Source organism: Hemiscyllium ocellatum, chromosome 50 (assembly GCF_020745735.1).
Source record: "Hemiscyllium ocellatum isolate sHemOce1 chromosome 50, sHemOce1.pat.X.cur, whole genome shotgun sequence".
Lineage (NCBI taxonomy): Eukaryota > Metazoa > Chordata > Chondrichthyes > Orectolobiformes > Hemiscylliidae > Hemiscyllium > Hemiscyllium ocellatum.
The window spans coordinates 6,707,260-6,723,804 of NC_083450.1; the positions used below are offsets into that span (position 1 = coordinate 6,707,260).

General features: G+C 56.3%; 1 protein-coding gene and 1 long non-coding RNA gene across 2 annotated transcripts in view; one reads left to right on the forward strand and one right to left on the reverse strand.

The window, feature by feature from the left end:
• selenbp1 (selenium binding protein 1) overlaps positions 1–12,195 on the forward strand; it is a 32,768-nt gene extending 20,573 nt beyond the window's left edge. Inside the window, exons 9-13 of the mRNA XM_060820715.1 lie at positions 1,199–1,277; positions 2,605–2,726; positions 4,200–4,292; positions 7,820–7,938; positions 8,975–12,195. Of these exons, the coding sequence (XP_060676698.1) occupies positions 1,199–1,277; positions 2,605–2,726; positions 4,200–4,292; positions 7,820–7,938; positions 8,975–9,137 (576 nt within the window). The 3' untranslated portion in view covers positions 9,138–12,195. The remainder of the gene's footprint in view (positions 1–1,198; positions 1,278–2,604; positions 2,727–4,199; positions 4,293–7,819; positions 7,939–8,974) is intronic.
• Positions 11,938–16,472, reverse strand: LOC132805584 (uncharacterized). The gene is made up of 2 exons (XR_009640924.1): positions 16,404–16,472; positions 11,938–12,169 (listed from the first exon to the last, which is right to left on the reverse strand). It is a non-coding gene; the product is annotated as an uncharacterized LOC132805584 (long non-coding RNA).
• Between the last annotated feature and the right edge of the window lie 73 nt (positions 16,473–16,545).

The following is a 16,545-nucleotide window of genomic DNA, read 5'->3' on the forward strand; positions in this document are numbered from 1 at the left end:
TGTGTGGGGAGGGGGGTCTGTACACTGTCTGGGCTGTGTGTGTGAGTGTGGGGAGGGGGTTCTGTACACTGTCTGGGCTGTGTGTGTGTGTGTGTGGGGAGGGGGTTCTGTACACTGTCTGGGCTGTGTGTGTGTGTGTGGGGAGGGGGTTCTGTACACTGTCTGGGCTGTGTGTGTGTGTGTGGGGAGGGGGTTCTGTACACTGGGATGTGTGTGTGTGTGGGGAGGGGGTTCTGTACACTGTCTGGGCTGTGTGTGTGTGTGGGGAGGGGGTTCGTACACTGTCTGGGCTGTGTGTGTGTGGGGAGGGGGTTCGTACACTGTCTGGGCTGTGTGTGTGTGTGGGGAGGGGGTTCTGTACACTGTCTGGGCTGTGTGTGTGTGGGGAGGGGGTTCGTACACTGTCTGGGCTGTGTGTGTGTGTGTGGGGAGGGGGATCTGTACACTGTCTGGGCTGTGTGTGTGTGTAGGGGGAGGGGGTTCTGTACACTGTCTGGGCTGTGTGTGTGGGGAGGGGGTTCTGTACACTGTCTGGGCTGTGTGTGTAAGTGTGGGGAGGGGGTTCTGTACACTGTCTGGGCTGTGTGTGTGTGTGTGTGTGGGGAGGGGGTTCTGTACACTGTCTGGGCTGTGTGTGTGGGGAGGGGGGTCTGTACACTGTCTGGGCTGTGTGTGTGGGGAGGGGGGTCTGTACACTGTCTGGGCTGTGTGTGTGTGTGGGGAGGGGGGTCTGTACACTGTCTGGGCTGTGTGTGTGTGTGGGGAGGGGGTTCTGTACACTGTCTGGGCTGTGTGTGTGTGTGGGGGGAGGGGGTTCTGTACACTGTCTGGGCTGTGTGTGTGTGTGTGTGTGGGGAGGGGGGTCTGTACACTGTCTGGGCTGTGTGTGTGTGTGGGGAGGGGGTTCTGTACACTGTATCTGGGCTGTGTGTGTGAGTGTGGGGAGGGGGTTCTGTATACAGTCTGGGCTGTGTGAGTGTGGGGAGGGGGGTCTGTACACTGTATCTGGGCTGTGTGTGGTGGGGACGCAGCATGGACCCTCTGGGGGAAGACACCAACACAACGCAGAGACTTGGCAAAACACTGCCATCTCCATCGTTGAGCACACAAGCCCCTTGGGGTAGAGCACGGGTTGTCCGTTCCTGTGAGACTGAAATGTCTAGTGTTTAATCTGCCCCCTTCCCCCCCCACCCTCCAGCAGGGAGACTGGGCAGCAGAAAAAGTCATTGCTGTGCCAAGCAAGCGGGTAGAGGGCTGGATCCTGCCGGAAATGCCAGGTCAGTGACGTTCTCACGAAAGAGGGGCGCGATCGGTTTGAACCCCACACCCGGTCCCCAGAGCCCGTCTGGCCCCGTGACCGAAACAGGAGGCCATTCAGTGCCAACCTGCTGTTCCACAGGATGGGGACTGAGCCACATTCTCGCCTTTCTCTCCTTGCTCCCCAAACTGCCCCCAAAAGGTATAATCTCTCGATCAATACTGCATTCCCCGCTCACTCCTGGCCGCCGCGTTTCCTTCCTGACGCCTCTTGAACGTATCCAGGCTCCAGGTCGTGGACAGGCGCTAGACAAATGCAGGTCCTTTATTTGTTGAAAATCCTTCAAATCTCAGCCCACCCCACACGCAAAAACACAGGAAAACAAACTGCTCTGATGGAGTCCTTGAGGACCCATCGCCAGAGGTTTGTCAGATAGGGAGGGGGGTGTAGGGGCTAGAGGGGGGACAGAGATAGGGAGGGGGTGTAGGGGCTGGAGGAGGTGACAGGGATAGGGAGGGGGTGTAGGGGCTGGAGGGGATGACAGAGATAGGGAGGGGGTGTAGGGGCTGGAGGGGGTGACAGGGATAGGGAGGGGGTGTAGGGGGCTGGAGGGGATGACAGAGATAGGGAGGGGGTGTAGGGGGCTGGAGGGGGACAGAGATAGGGAGGGGGTGTAGGCAGCTGGAGGGGGTGACAGAGATAGAAAGGGGTGTAGGGGCTGGAGAGGGTGACAGAGATTGGGAGGGGGTGTAGGGGCTGGAGAGGGTGACAGAGATTGGGAGGGGGTGTAGGGGCCTGGAGGGGGTGAGAGACATAGGGAACGGATATAGGGGGCTGGAGGTGGTGACAGTGATAGGGAGGGGGTGTAGGGGCTGGAGGGGGTGACAGAGATAGGGAGGGGGTGTAGGGGCTGGAGAGGGTGACAGAGATTGGGAGGGGGTGTAGGGGCTGGAGAGGGTGACAGAGATTGGGAGGGGTTTAGGAGCTGGAGGGGGTGACAGAGATAGGGAGGGGGTGTAGGGCTGGGATGGGGTGACAGAGATAGGGAGGGGGTGTAGGGGACTGGAGGAAATGAAACAGATAAGGAGGGGGTCAGGGTTAAGTTCAGCGGTAGGATCAGGGTCAGGGTTCAGGTCAGTGTGAGGATCAGGGTTTAGGTCAGCGTTAGGGTAAGGGTCAGGGTTAAGGTCAGCATTAGGATCAGAGTCAGGGGTTAGGGTTAAGGTCAGCATTCGGATCAGGGTCAGGGGTTAGGGTTAAGGTCAGCGTTAGGGTTGGGGTGAAGCTCAGGGGTTCGAGCTCTCCCTGAGGTACGATGTGTGTGACTCCTTCCTCCTTTGAGACAGGCCTGATCACAGACATCCTCATCTCCCTGGACGACCGCTTCCTGTATTTCAGCAACTGGCTCCACGGAGATATCCGGCAGTACGATATCACGGATACCCAGAAACCCCGACTGGTGGGTCAGGTAAGGAGAGACACCTGCGTTCGTCCCACTTCCTTACCCTGGGATTGGGCTGGGGAACAGCACTGAACTTCCCAATGTCAGGAAAGGACCCAGTTACACACCAACGCTGCGGACGGAGGAACTGAGGGTGTTGGAGCTCAGTTTGCTGGTCCCACACAGACAATCCAGGATAAGGACGTCAAGAAGGTGAGGACAGGCTGGGAGAATGGGCAAGGACGTGGCAGATGGAGTACAATGGGGGAAAGAGCGAGGTGGTGCACTTTGACCAGAGTTTGCCAAGCGGGGAAAGGCTGCAGAAACCTGAAACACTGGGGAACCTGGGGAGTTTAGCTCAGGATTCTCTCGAGGTTAACCTGCAGGTTCAGTTGGCAGTGAGGAAGGAAAATGCGATGTTAGTTCTCAGTGACAGAGGGCTAGAGTCCGAGAGCAGGGACGTTGTGCTGAGGCTGGATAAGGCTCTGCTCAGGCCGCACTTGGAATAGCGTGAGCAGGTCTGGGTCTCAGATCGAAGGAAGGACACACTGGCTTTGGAGGGGTGACGACAGGAGATTCACTACAATGACCTGGGGATAGGGGAAGGGGGGTGTAAAGACAGTACCATATGAGGTTCTGGACTCTGGGTCGATACTTGATTGAGTTTAGAAGGATGAGTGGGGATCTAATCGAAAACTGAGAGAGGCCTGGGGGGAGGGGGTGACAGAGATAGGGAGGGGGTGTAGGGGGTGACAGAGATAGGGAGGGGGTGTAGGTGGTGACAGAGATAGGGAGGGGGTGTAGGGGGTGACAGAGATAGGGAGGGGGTGTAGGGGGTGACAGAGATAGGGAGGGGGTGTAGGGGGTGACAGAGATAGGGAGGGGGTGTAGGTGGTGACAGAGATAGGGAGGGGGTGTAGGGGCCGGAGGGGGTGACAGAGATAGGGAGGGAGGTGTAGGGGCCGGAGGCGGGTGACAGAGATAGGGTGGGGGTGTAGGGAGTGACAGAGATAGGGAGGGGGTGTAGGGGGCTGGAGGGGGTGACAGAGATAGGGAGGGGGTGTAGGGGCTGGAGGGGGTGACAGAGATAGGGAGGGGGTGTAGGGGCTGGAGTATGAGACAGAGATAGGGAGGGGGTGTAGGGGCTGGAGGGGGTGACAGAGATAGGGAGGGGGTGTAGGGGGCTGGAGGGGGTGACAGGGATAGGGAGGGGGTGTAGGGGGTGACAGAGATAGGGAAGGGGTGTAGGGGCTGGAGGGGGTGACAGAGATAGGGAGGGGGTGTAGGGGGTGACAGAGATAGGGAGGGGGTGTAGGGGCTGGAGTACGAGACAGAGATTGGGAAATGGTAGCCTCATGGATGAACACTGGGATAGCGGAGCAGATCGGAACCACGAGACGGGGCAGGGCTGTTGGAGCCCAGAGTTGTCGGGGTAGCCAGTGCCCTTGAGGGATTGGAAATGCACTTGCCTTTTGAGGAATAACTTCTGTTTTGCTGCAGATTTTCATTGGCGGTTGCCTGTTGAAGGGGGGACCCGTGAAGGTGTTGGAGGACAAAGAGCTAAAGGCACAGCCTGAGGCCTGTGTCGTTCAGGTGAGGAGATTGGTTGCCCCACTTCCTGGATACCCATCCCACCTGAAGATGCTGTCTTGGGAAAAAAATAGTTCCTTTTTTGGACGTGGAATAACTCCACCGAGGCCGGTACCACCTTACTGAGTCATCCCTTTTCATTTACAAACTGACACTCCTTGACTGTCCAGTGTTCGGTAACGCTCCCTGGGACCCCACCATTAAGGGGGCTAGTACACAACAGCAGGGACGTCGTGCTGAGGCTGTGTCAGGCTCTGCTCAGACTGCATTTGGAACACAGCGAGCAGCTTCGGGAAGGTCGCACTGGCCTTGGAGGGGCCGGGACGGGCGGGAGGTGTCCAGAGGAGGTTTAGTAAGAACGACCCTGGGGAGGAGGAGCGGTTGAGGACTCTGGGTCTGCACTCGATGGACTTTAGAAGGATTGGAGGCGGGGGTCTTTCTGATTGCCTGCGGAGGCAGGCCTGGATCGAGTAAAAAGCGAGGTCTGCAGATGCTGGAGATCGGAGCTGAAATGTGTTGCTGGAAAAGCGCAGCAGGTCAGGCAGCATCCAAGGAACAGGAAATTCAACGTTTCGGGCACAAGCCCTTCATCAGGAATGAGGAGCGTGTGTCCAGCAGGCTAAGATAAAAGGTAGGGAGGAGGGACTTGGGGGAGGGGCGATGGAGATGTGATAGGTGGAAGGAGGTCAAGGTGAGGGTGATAGGCCGGAGTGGGGTGGGACGGGCCGCCTACTTGCGGAACGCTTCAGGGAACACCTCTGGGACGCCCGGACCAACCAACCCAACCACCCCGTGGCTCAACACTTTAACTCCCCCTCCCACTCCACCGAGGACATGCAGGTGCTTGGACTCCTCCATCACCAGAACATAACAACACGACGGCTGGAGGAGGAGCGCCTCATCTTCCGCCTGGGAACCCTCCAACCACAAGGGATGAACTCAGATTTCTCCAGTTTCCTCATTTCCCCTCCCCCCACCTTGTCTCAGTCGGTTCCCTCAAACTCAGCACCGCCCTCCTAACCTGCAAGCTTCTTCCTGACCTCTCCGCCCCCACCCCACTCCGGCCTATCACCCTCACCTTGACCTCCTTCCACCTATCACATCTCCATCGCCCCTCCCCCAAGTCCCTCCTCCCTACCTTTTATCTTAGCCTGCCTGGCACCCTCTCCTCATTCCTGATGAAGGGCTTGTGCCCGAAACGTCGAATTTCCTGTTCCTTGGATGCTGCCTGACCTGCTGTGCTTTAACCTGGATCGAGTGCAGGCAGAGGCTCGCACCCCAGGGCACAGCGAAGGGACGACCCTTTGGGACTGAGATGGGCGGAGTTTTCTTCAGGCAGAGAGTGGGGTATCCGTTGCCCCGGGGGGGGGGGGGGGGGGAGAGACCCAGTCATTGCGTGTCTTTAATAAGACGGAGACGGATTGGTTTGTGATGAGGAAGGGGGGAGAAGGCAGGAGAATGAGGGTGGAGGAACCCACCAGCCATGACTGAACGGCGAAGCAGACTCGGTGGGCCGAATGGCCTCATTCTGCTCCAACGCTGGGTGTGGCCAAATGCTGTCTATCGGAACCTGCGGCCAATGCTACAATGGGGCCCAGTGCCGTTTTGGCCAATTTTGCCCATGCCCAGTGGCACTGGGTCTTCGCCACCAGAAGCCCGGTCTGAGGCTGGGACATCATAGTTCCATAGAGAATAGGAGCAGGCCATTCGGCCCGTCAAGCCTGCTCTTCCAGTCAATGGGCGATCGTCCCTGCTTCCTCCCCCATAAGCTTCAGTGCCTTTTGATCCTAATCTGATTACTGAGGGCAGAGCGGTGGGTGTGATCCATGTGGACTTCAATAGACAATAGGTGCAGGAGTAGGCCATTCAGCCCATCGGGCTAGCACCGCCACTCATTATGATCATGGCTGATCATCCGCAAGCAGTATCCTGTTCCTGCCTTATCCCCATAACCCTTGATTCCATTATCTTTAAGAGCTTTAAGACAAGGTTCCCCATGGGAGACTGGTGTGCAAGGTTAGATCTCACGGAGTACGGGGAGAACTGGCCATTTGGATACAGAACTGGCTCAAAGGTAGAAGACAGAGGGTGGTGGTGGAGGGTTGTTTTTCAGACTGGAGGCCTATGACCAGTGGAGTGCCATAAGGATCGGTGCTGGGTCCACTACTTTTCATCATTTATATAAATGATTTGGATGCGAGCATAAGAGGTACAGTTAGTAAGTTTGCAGATGACACCAAAATTGGAGGTGTAGTGGACAGCGAAGGGGGTTACCTCAGATTACAACAGGATCTGGACCAGATGGGCCAATGGGCTGAGGAGTGGCAGATGGAGTTTAATTCATATAAATGCAAGGTGCTGCATTTTGGGAAAGCAAATCTTAGCAGGATTTATACACTTAATGGTAAGGTCCTAGGGAGTGTTGCTGAACAAAGAGACCTTGGAGTGCAGGTTCATAGCTCCTTGAAAGTGGAGTCGCAGGTAGATAGGATAGTGAAGGCATCGTTTGGTATGCTTTCCTTTATTGGTCAGAGTATTGAGTACAGGAGTTGCAGCTGTACAGGACATTGGTTAGGCCACTGTTGGAATATTGTGTGCAATTCTGGTCTCCTTCCTATCGGAAAGATGTTGTGAAACTTGAAAGTGTTCAGAGAAGATTTACAAGGATGTTTCCAGGGTTGGAGGGTTTGAGCTACAGGGAGAGGCTGAACAGGCTGGGGCTGTTTTCCCTGGAGCGTCGGAGGCTGAGGGGGTGACCTTATAGAGGTTTATAAAATCATGAGGGGCATGGATAGGGTAAACAGACAAGGTCATTTCCCCCTGGGGTGGGGGAGTCCAGAACTAGAGGGTTAGGGTGAGAGGGGAAAGATACCTAAGGGGAAGCTTTTCCCACACAGAGGGTGGTACGTGTATGGAATGAGCTGCCAGAGGAAGTGGTGGGGGCTGGTACAATGACAGCATTTAAAAGGCATCTGGATGGGGATGTGAATAGGAAGGGTTTGGAGGGAGATGGGCCGGGGGCTGGTGAATGGGACTGGATTAGGTTGGGATATCTGGTCAGCGTGGAGAAGTTGGGCTGAAGGGTCTGTTTCCGCACTGTACGAATGGACTTTTCCCAGGTTGGAAATGGCAAATACGAGAGGGTACTGGACTAAAGTCCTGCTGAAGAGCGTATGCCTGAAACGTCGACTCTCCTGCTCCTCGGTTGCTGCCTGAACGGCTGTGCTTTCCCCAACTCTACGTTTTATTGACTCTGACCTCCCAGTGTCTGCAATCCTCACGATCTCCGAGAGGGGGAAGGTTTCTAGGAGGGGTACGAGGCACGTTAGTTTACGCAGGCAGGGGGGTGCTTAGACAACTGTCCGAGGGATGGTCGAAGCAGGTATAATGTTCAAGAGGCATTTAGGAACGGGGTCAAGTGGAGGGGGAGGGGGAAAAGAGAGGAATGGGGACCGTGTGCAGGCGGACGGGATGGGTTTGGGAATGGTCAGCAGAGACTGGCCTCCATGTTGTCTCTCATGTTCACACAGGGCACACGGATTTGGGGCGGCCCCCAGATGATCCAGTTGAGTTTGGACGGGAAGCGTCTCTACGTGACCACCTCGCTCTACAGCGGCTGGGACAGACAGTTCTACCCCAACCTCATCAGGTGGGTCCGTGGTGGTCAGGGGAGGGGGAGGGGGAAAGCACACAGGAGGTTGACCCAACCTCCCCTCGCCCGTGCCCAGAAACTCCATGGCCACTCGGCCCGTCAGAGGGTGCCCTGCCTCTCTCTCTCTCCGACAAGCGGCTCACCCATTCCCCCCCCCCCTCCGCCAGCATCATCGCCTCCCACCCTCCGGGGGACCACCCCATCCCGACCCCACACCCTACAAGGGAGCCTGCCTTACTCCGAGGGATGGTCTCGCTCATTCTGAGGGAGCCCATCTTCCCCTCCCTCACACCAAGGGACCCTCCTTCCACTCCCTCATTGCAAGGAACTCTCACACTCCCTCTGTCACTTCAAGGGAATCTCTCTCCCTCACTAGGAGGGAAACCCTTCCCCTCACTCCAAAGGAATCCCCCTCTCCCTCATTCAGATGGACTCTCCCGCCCTTCCCTCATTCCAAGGAACTCACACACTCCCCTCCATCACTTCAAGGCAACCTCCTCCCTCACTCAGAGGGAAATCCTTCCCTTCCCTCACTCAGGGAGGTCCTCCTCCTCCCTCACTGAGGAACTCACACACTGCCTCCCTCACTGTAATGGGACACCCCCTACCTCACTCTGAGGGAACCTCCCTCCCTCCCTCACTCCAAGGGAACCACTCTCTCTCCCACTTCAACATAAACTCCTCCCTGCCCTCACTCTGAGAGAACTCCTTCACTCTAAGGGAACCCCCTCTCCCTCCCTTCCGACGGAATCCCCCCACTCCGAGGGAAACTCTGTCCCTCTCACTTTGAGGGAAACCCTTCCCCTCCCCGTCACTCCGAGCAAATCTCTTTCTTCCGAGGATTCCCCTCCCCGTCCCTCAGTCTGATGACGCCCCCCGCTCACTCACTCCAAGGGAGCCCCCCTCCCCCCACCCACAGTGTCGGTGTTGCCCCCTTGGGACCTGGGCACCTCCTCCTTGTGAACCTGTCCTGCTGCTGGGCAGGGGCGAGCCGAGGCGTGTTGGTTGATACGTGTTCCTCGTGCATTCAAAGGGAAGGGTCGGCCATGCTGCGTGTGAACGTGGACACTGACAAGGGTGGCCTGAAAATCGATGAGACCTTCCTGGTGGACTTTGGAAAGGAGCCCGACGGACCCTCCCTCGCACACGAGGTGCGTTACCCCGGCGGCGACTGCAGTTCCGACATTTGGCTGTAGGAGGGGTGGTGCCCCTGAGCAGCGGCCGAGCATCCATTGTGGAGGGGGTTGCCATCTTGTGTTGGCGACCGGCGTCCATCTTGTGTCCAAGTGGGCGTTCCAAAGCAGGGTTCCAATTTCAAAAAGCAATCATTGCCTTCTCGAATTAATGAGTGTAGATGTGTTAGAGACGATTTCCCCTGGAACTGGTCCGCCCCCAAATGCCCCTCGAGAAAGGAGCCCCGTCTTCCGGGAATGGCAGACGAAATGGGAGCGGGTGGACGTTCAGCCCCCTCGATGCGCCCGCTCCTCCCCTACCAACCATTATCCCAGGCCTATCCTCCTCCCTCAAGATTCCTAACACACGCAAAACCAAAATAAACTGCTGGATTTTGGTTGGTGCGGGGAGAACGTGTTTCAGATCGCCAATGGATCCTCTCCACCCTCTCCCTCCAAATCCATCCATCCACCATCTTGGGGAGGGAGAGGGTGTTGCATGTGACAAAGGTTGAGTCGTCGTTGTCCTACCAGAGCATTGGGTGCTCGCTCGTTAGAGAGAGAGAGAGAGAGAGAGAGAGAGAGACAACTTGTTGTCACCAACACGCCAGGCTGGGTGGAGTTATCGAGTCATAGAGATGTACAGCACGGAAACAGACCCTTCGGTCCAATTCCTCCGTGCCAACCATATGTCCCAACCCAGTCTAGTCCCACCTACCCGGCCCAGATCCCTCCAAACCCTTCCTATTCATGTCCCCATCCAGATGCCTTTTAAATGCTGCCATTGTACCAGCCCCCACCACTTCCTCTGGCAGCTCGTTCCACACACGCACCACCCTCTATGTGAGAAGTTGCCCCTCAGGTCCCTTTCCCCTCTCACCCTAAACCTATGCCCCTCTAGTTCTGGACTCCCCGACCCCAGGGAAATGACCTTGTCTATTTACCCTATCCATGCCCCTCATGATTTTGTAAACCTCTGTAAGTTCACCCCTCAGCCTCCGACGCTCCAGGGAAAACAGCCCCAGCCTGTTCAGCCTCTCCCTGTAGCTCAAACCCTCCAACCCTGGCAACATCCTTGTAAATCTTTTCTGAACCCTTTCAAGTCTCACAACATCTTTCCGATAGGAAGGAGACCAGAATTGCACGCAATATTCCAACAGTGGCCAAACCAATGTCCTGTCCAGCCGCAACATGACCTCCCAACTCCTGTACTCAATACTCTGACCAATAAAGGAAAGCATACCAAACGCTGCCTTCACTATCCTATCTACCTGTGACTCCACTTTCAAGGAGCTATGAACCTGCACTCCAAGGTCTTCGGGGGGGAGAAATTGAGGAGGAGGGTCCTTCATGGTAACCCTCAGACAATGCTGGGAACTACCCTCCCCCAACCCCCGCACTGATAGTTACCCCCGCTTCCCTTCCATGACCCTCGCCTCCCTCCCTCCCTCCACCCAACCTGTCGGTCTTGCCCCCTCAGGACTCTCAAAAGCCCCCCACTTTCCATTGGAGTCCCCCTGACTGAGCAGGCCGAACCCCAGCCAGCAGGCAAAACAAAACCCCACTAGGGCCCAGTTGCTAGGCAACATTTTCAAAACATATGTAGAGATAAGGCCCAGGGGGAAAGGATTGCCTTAAATGTTCACCCCTGTTCGTTTTGCTTTCTCAAGAAGAGGGCAGGCCGCTTTTGAAACATTGGGGCTGTAGGCCTCAGGGCGGAGTGGGCCAGACAGCCTTGAGGTTGCTTCAAATCGGGCCTGGCCCAGATAGGCCTCAGTGACACCGGGCTGTGGGGTACGACGGGGACCAAGGGTGAGGGGCACAGCACCCGGCCGTGCGCTCCCACCTCCTGTGGTGGCGTCTGGGTTTAGCCAACCGGCAGAGGATGAGACCACGGTGACACCAGAGAGACAGAGGCCCTCACAGGCAAGTGAAGCTGGGTTGTGTCATGGCTGCCGAACTAGGCACTGACATTTTGGCTTACTTTTCCTTGGCCACCTGTTGATTTTCGTTTTAGGAAAACGATGCCTGGCTCATGTTGTTTTATATCTGAAAAGAAGGAGGCTTTGGCCTCCTGTTTGAGAGTCCAGGCCGTAGTCTAGTGGCGGTGGTGGGAGTTGGAGGAGATTGTTGGGGGAGGCAGGATGATACAATGGGCCGAAGGCAGGGAGAGTCCACATTGAGCCCTATGAACACATGAGACCTTTCAGCCCCTCGAAACCGTTCTAGATCCTTCCCCCCACTTCACCAAAATGTTAATATTTTACCCCCTTTCCTCTGAACCTACGATGGAAAATCTCAATGGGGTCGCCCCCTTCCAAAGGTCGTCCTGGGCACGTTGTCTCAACGGACCCTGGAGTCAACTCCTGCCCCCGACGGGTTTGAATCCCACCGCGGCCCCTTCAGTGCAACTTCAAACCGGTGCCCAGTGACCATCGCCCATCGCGGTAAGAACGCTCGCCCCTCTCCCCCCACCCGACTCAATGGGGTCACTCCACGGGAAAGGACCTTTCCCCGGACTGAGCCTACACGTGACTCCAGGCCCCAACACAGCTGCTCGACTCCAAACTGCCTCCCTGAAGGAACCCGGGGCTCTGTTCGAGGGGGGGGATTAGGTGTGCTCTCACCTCCCGCGAAAGGACTAATCAATTCTCAGAATAATGTGTTTCTCTCGATCCAGCCCAAGTGAATGCTTCAAATCGTCTCAAACCTCTCGATTAGGTCACCCCCTCACCATTAAATTTGTGAGGACAAGCAAATTTCGGAAATGAACGACCTTTCAGTTCTGTTCTCTTGCTGAGACAATAATGCACTTCTCTAAGTGAAGGATTTTTCCTGCTTTTTAACTGTTCAGCTAACACACCAACCTTTGAGAGCTTTAAATACGGCAATATTTGAGGGTGTTCCCTGCACAGACTACATCACAGCTTGAGATCCTTTCCCTTCGTGAGATTTTGCTCCACGTCTTGATTTTCTCACCAATATTGTGATTCTTCGAGCACACTGCACAGATTTCCAATCGCGCCCCTGCCTGTCGGAATTCAATTAATCAGAGTCTGGAAATAAACAAACAGCTTTCAAAGCAGATTGTCGATTTGTTGCAAAATGTTCACTGCTTTACTTGTACCGTGTATGGAAAGGGATCTACTGTTCTCACCGAACCCGCTGTTCCTCACTCCGGGCTCAAGATTCACAGAAGGTCATGCATTGGTGCCATTGGAGTGGGCACTGTGGGAGGGTCAGTGCTGAGGGAGCGGGCACTGTGGGAGGGTCAGTGCTGTGGGAGTGGACGCTGTGCGAGGGTCAGTGCTGAGGGAGTGGGTGCTGTGGGAGGGTCAGCGCTGAGGGAGTGGGTGCTGTGGGAGGGTCAGCGCTGAGGGAGTGGGTGCTGTGGGAGGGTCAGCGCTGAGGGAGTGGGTGCTGTGGGAGGGTCAGCGCTGAGGGAGTGGGTGCTGTGGGAGGGTCAGCGCTGAGGGAGTGGGTGCTGTGTGAGGGTCAGCGCTGAGGGAGTGGGCGCTGTGGGAGGGTCAGTGCTGTGGGAGCGGACGCTGTGCGAGGGTCAGTGCTGTGGGAGTGGACGCTGTGTGAGGGTCAGTGCTGAGGGAGTGGGTGCTGTGCGAGGGTCAGTGCTGAGGGAGTGGGTGCTGTCAGAGGGTCAGTGCTGAGGGAGTGGGTGCTGTCAGAGGGTCAGTGCTGAGGGAGTGGGCACTGTGGGAGGGTCAGTGCTGAGGGAGTGGGCACTGTGGGAGGGTCAGCGCTGAGGGAGTGGGCACTGTGGGAGGGTCAGCGCTGAGGGAGTGGGTGCAGTGGGAGGGTCAGTGCTGAGAGAGCAGGCACTGTGGGAGGGTCAGTGCCGAGGGAGTGGGTGCTGTGGGAGGGTCAGCGCTGAGGGAGTGGGTGCTGTGTGAGGGTCAGTGCTGAGGGAGTGGGTGCAGTGGGAGGGTCAGTGCTGAGGGAGCCTGTGCTGTGGGAGGGTCAGTGCTGAGGGAGCGGGCACTGTGGGAGGGTCAGTGCTGAGGGAGCGGGTGCTGTGGGAGGGTCAGTGCTGAGAGAGCGGGTGCTGTGCGAGGGTCAGTGCTGAGGGAATGGGTGCTGTGGGAGGGTCAGTGCTGAGGGAGCGGGTGCTGTGGGAGGGTCAGTGCTGAGGGAGCGGGTGCTGTGCGAGGGTCAGTGCTGAGGGAGTGGGTGCTGTGGGAGGGGGCCAATCCACCCTAACGTACACATGTTTGGCCTGTGGGAGGAAACCGGAGCACCCGGAGAAAATCCACGCAGACACGGGGACAATGTGCAAACGTCACACAGTCGCCTGAGGAGGGGAATCGGACCCGGGTTGCTAGCGCCACTGAGGCACTCCAAAAGAAACTCACTGTCCGAACTATCCTTTGACACCCTTGCTTCATAAAAACCTGTCTTTCAGATTTATCTCCAACAACTGAATTCGGGTCAGTTGCTGTTGGAGGAAGGAGGGTTCCAAACTTCCACAACTCTGTGTGTCGAAGCAGTTTCTAATATCTCTCCCAAACGGTCTGGCCCTAATTTATAGACTATGACCGCCCACCCCACCCCACCGCAGTTTAGAATCACCTACTTGTGGAATTAGTTAATAAAATTTGAAAGAACTGCGGGTGCTGGAAAACAGAAATTGCTGGAAGGTTTCAGCCAGTCTGGCAGTATCTACGGAATGAAATCATCAGCTAACGTTTCAGGTTCAGTGTCCCTCCCTCAGAACTAATCCCTCTTCATCCAGCTTGCGTTTCACTGTTAGCATGCTGAAGACCTCATCCAGATCACCCCAAAGCCTTTGGAATTCAAGAGGATGAAGGCCTCAATTGCCTGACCTCTCTTCGTAACCCCTGAAGTCATGGTGGCTCAGCGGGTAGAGCCGCTGCCCCAGGGACCCAGGTTCGATTCCAACCTCGGGGTGACTGTCTGTGTGGCGTCTGCCATGTTCTCCCACACCGTGTCTGTGTGGGTTTCCTTCCGTTTCCTGCCACAGATGCAAGGTGGTGGTGGGGGGGGGGGGGTCTGCCTGGTGTGCTCTTGGGAGGACCGATCTGAACTTGATGGGCCAAATGGCCTGCTTCCCCACCATAGAGTCTCTGCGACATGGGGCCAAGGCAGGAATGTGGAGTTGGGCCATGGGTTAGCCCCAAGGAAAGAATACGGTGTTCAGCCACCGATTAGCAAGCACTGAAGGGGCTGAGAGGCCTCGATATTAATGATTCCAGCCTAATATTAACTGTGAGGTGGACGTGTTCAGTGCTTCGGAACTATCTGGGATGCACAAGCAGCAAATGGACCGTTCCCAAGGAATTCCGAGGTCAATTCCTGGAATGGCGGGACTACCTTACGCTGAAAGACTGGAGCGACTGGGCTTGTATAGCCTTGAGTTTAGAAGACTGAGAGGGGATCTGATTGAGACGTATAAGATTATGAAAGGATTGGACACTCTGGAGGCAGGAAACATGTTTCCGCTGATGGGCGAGTCCCGAACCAGAGGACACAGCTTAAAAATACAGGGTAGACCATTTAGGACAGAGATGAGGAGAAACTTCTTCACCCAGAGAGTGGTGGCTGTGTGGATTAGATTAGATTACTTACAGTGTGGAAACAGGCCCTTCGGCCCAACAAGTCCACACCGACGCGCAACCCACCCATACCCCTACATATACCCCTTACCTAACACTACGGACAATTTAGCATGGCCATTTCACCTGACCCGCACATCTTTGGACTGTGGGAGGAAACCGGAGGAAACCCACGCAGACACGGGGAGAACGTGCAAACTCCACACAGTCAGTCGCCTGAGTCGGGAATTGAACCCGGGTCTCTGGCGCTGTGAGGCAGCAGTGCTAACCACTGTGCCACCATGCCGCCCACTGGAATGCTCTGCCCCAGAGGGCAGTGGAGGCCCAGTGTCTGGATTCATTTAAGAAAGAGTTGGATAGAGCTCTCAAGGATAGTGGAATCAAGAGTTATGGAGATAAGGCAGGAACAGGATACTGATTAAGGATGATCAGCCATGATCATATTGAATGGTGGTGCAGGCTCGAAGGGCTGAATGGCCTCCTCCTGCACCTATTGTCTAATATCGTGGCATGAAGCAATAATTTCAGCTTCAGCTCCCCACTTTTCTGTCAGATCTGACCATACAAGCTGAGACCTGCTGCCAATCAAGGGGATGGACATGGGTTCTGACCAATAGGAGATCGCTCTCGGCCGTCTGTCAGAGGTGTCGGCGAATGAGGATGCGCGCACAGGGCAGAAACGCCCAGAAGGCGGACCGTGCTGGTGGATATCCACTCTCCACCAATGGGGAAACGCGCTTCATATGACTGACAGGCGCGACGACCAGTCATATCGCGGTCGCGGAAAGGACACCGCCTAACAGGAGGCGTGTCTGTGTGATGGACGTCCGGACCAACCAATAGGGACAAAGGGAAGGAGTGAACGCCCACTCGAAGGGGGGAAAAAGCCACGGTTGCTGGAAATAAGAAACTAAAGGAGAAATTGCTGGGAAAAAAAAACACTGGCAGTAAAAGTTCTGAACAGGGGTGGCTGCTGTAAAAGTCATTGAGATGCCCTGAGTCCACCGACGACGCGAAGAGCCCCGCACCGATTGACGGCGGGACGAACCAATGGGGGAGCGGAAGGGCGGAGGACCCCGCCCATGCGCGGGCGTGGCCGCCAAACGGACAGCCGGTTGGCCCAATAGAAGGGTAGAGATTGCAAACGGGAACCCCGCCCTCCTCTGTGGATGGCCCAATGGGCGACGCGGCCCCGCATTCGTCCCTGCCCCTCCCTTTGAGCTGGAGTATAAAAGGGCGACTGACGCGCTCCGCGGCACTCGGCTGGTGTAAAGCCGAGGAGTAAGAGAGGAGCGGAGTATATGCGTGGGCGGAAATAAAAATTAAAACATACGGAATGCAACCAATTATAATTTAAAACCTATTAATTTCAACCCGCGGTTCGCTTTTATTAGTGACCGAATTATTGAATCTATGGCCGGGGCCTTGTCAAGAGCCCGACCGCAACCGCGCTTGATGGCGGTGGGCGTCTCGACCGACGTCCGGCGCGTCCAATGGGAGACGGGGAGGCAGTCCGCAACCCCCACGGCGCAGCCAATGAGGAGTGGGAGGGGGCGGGGCAACGGCCGGGCAGCAAGTTCGGTTGACCGGTCGCTGGAAAAACCGTTCCGTTCCGAGCCCGTTGCCTGTATCCCGGGAGTGTTTTTTTTTTACCCCCCCCCTTTTAAAACCCACGGAATAGATAAAAGGGAAGCCAACCGACCTTGTTGTTGTCGCTTCGTTTTATATAAAAGGAGAGGTTTTCTCTGGAGGGGGCGGGGGGAAGGGGGAAGCGAAACCGTTTCATTTTGGCGCCGGTTGAGTTCAAAATGGCGGCGGCGACGGGCGGGCGGGCGGACCAATGG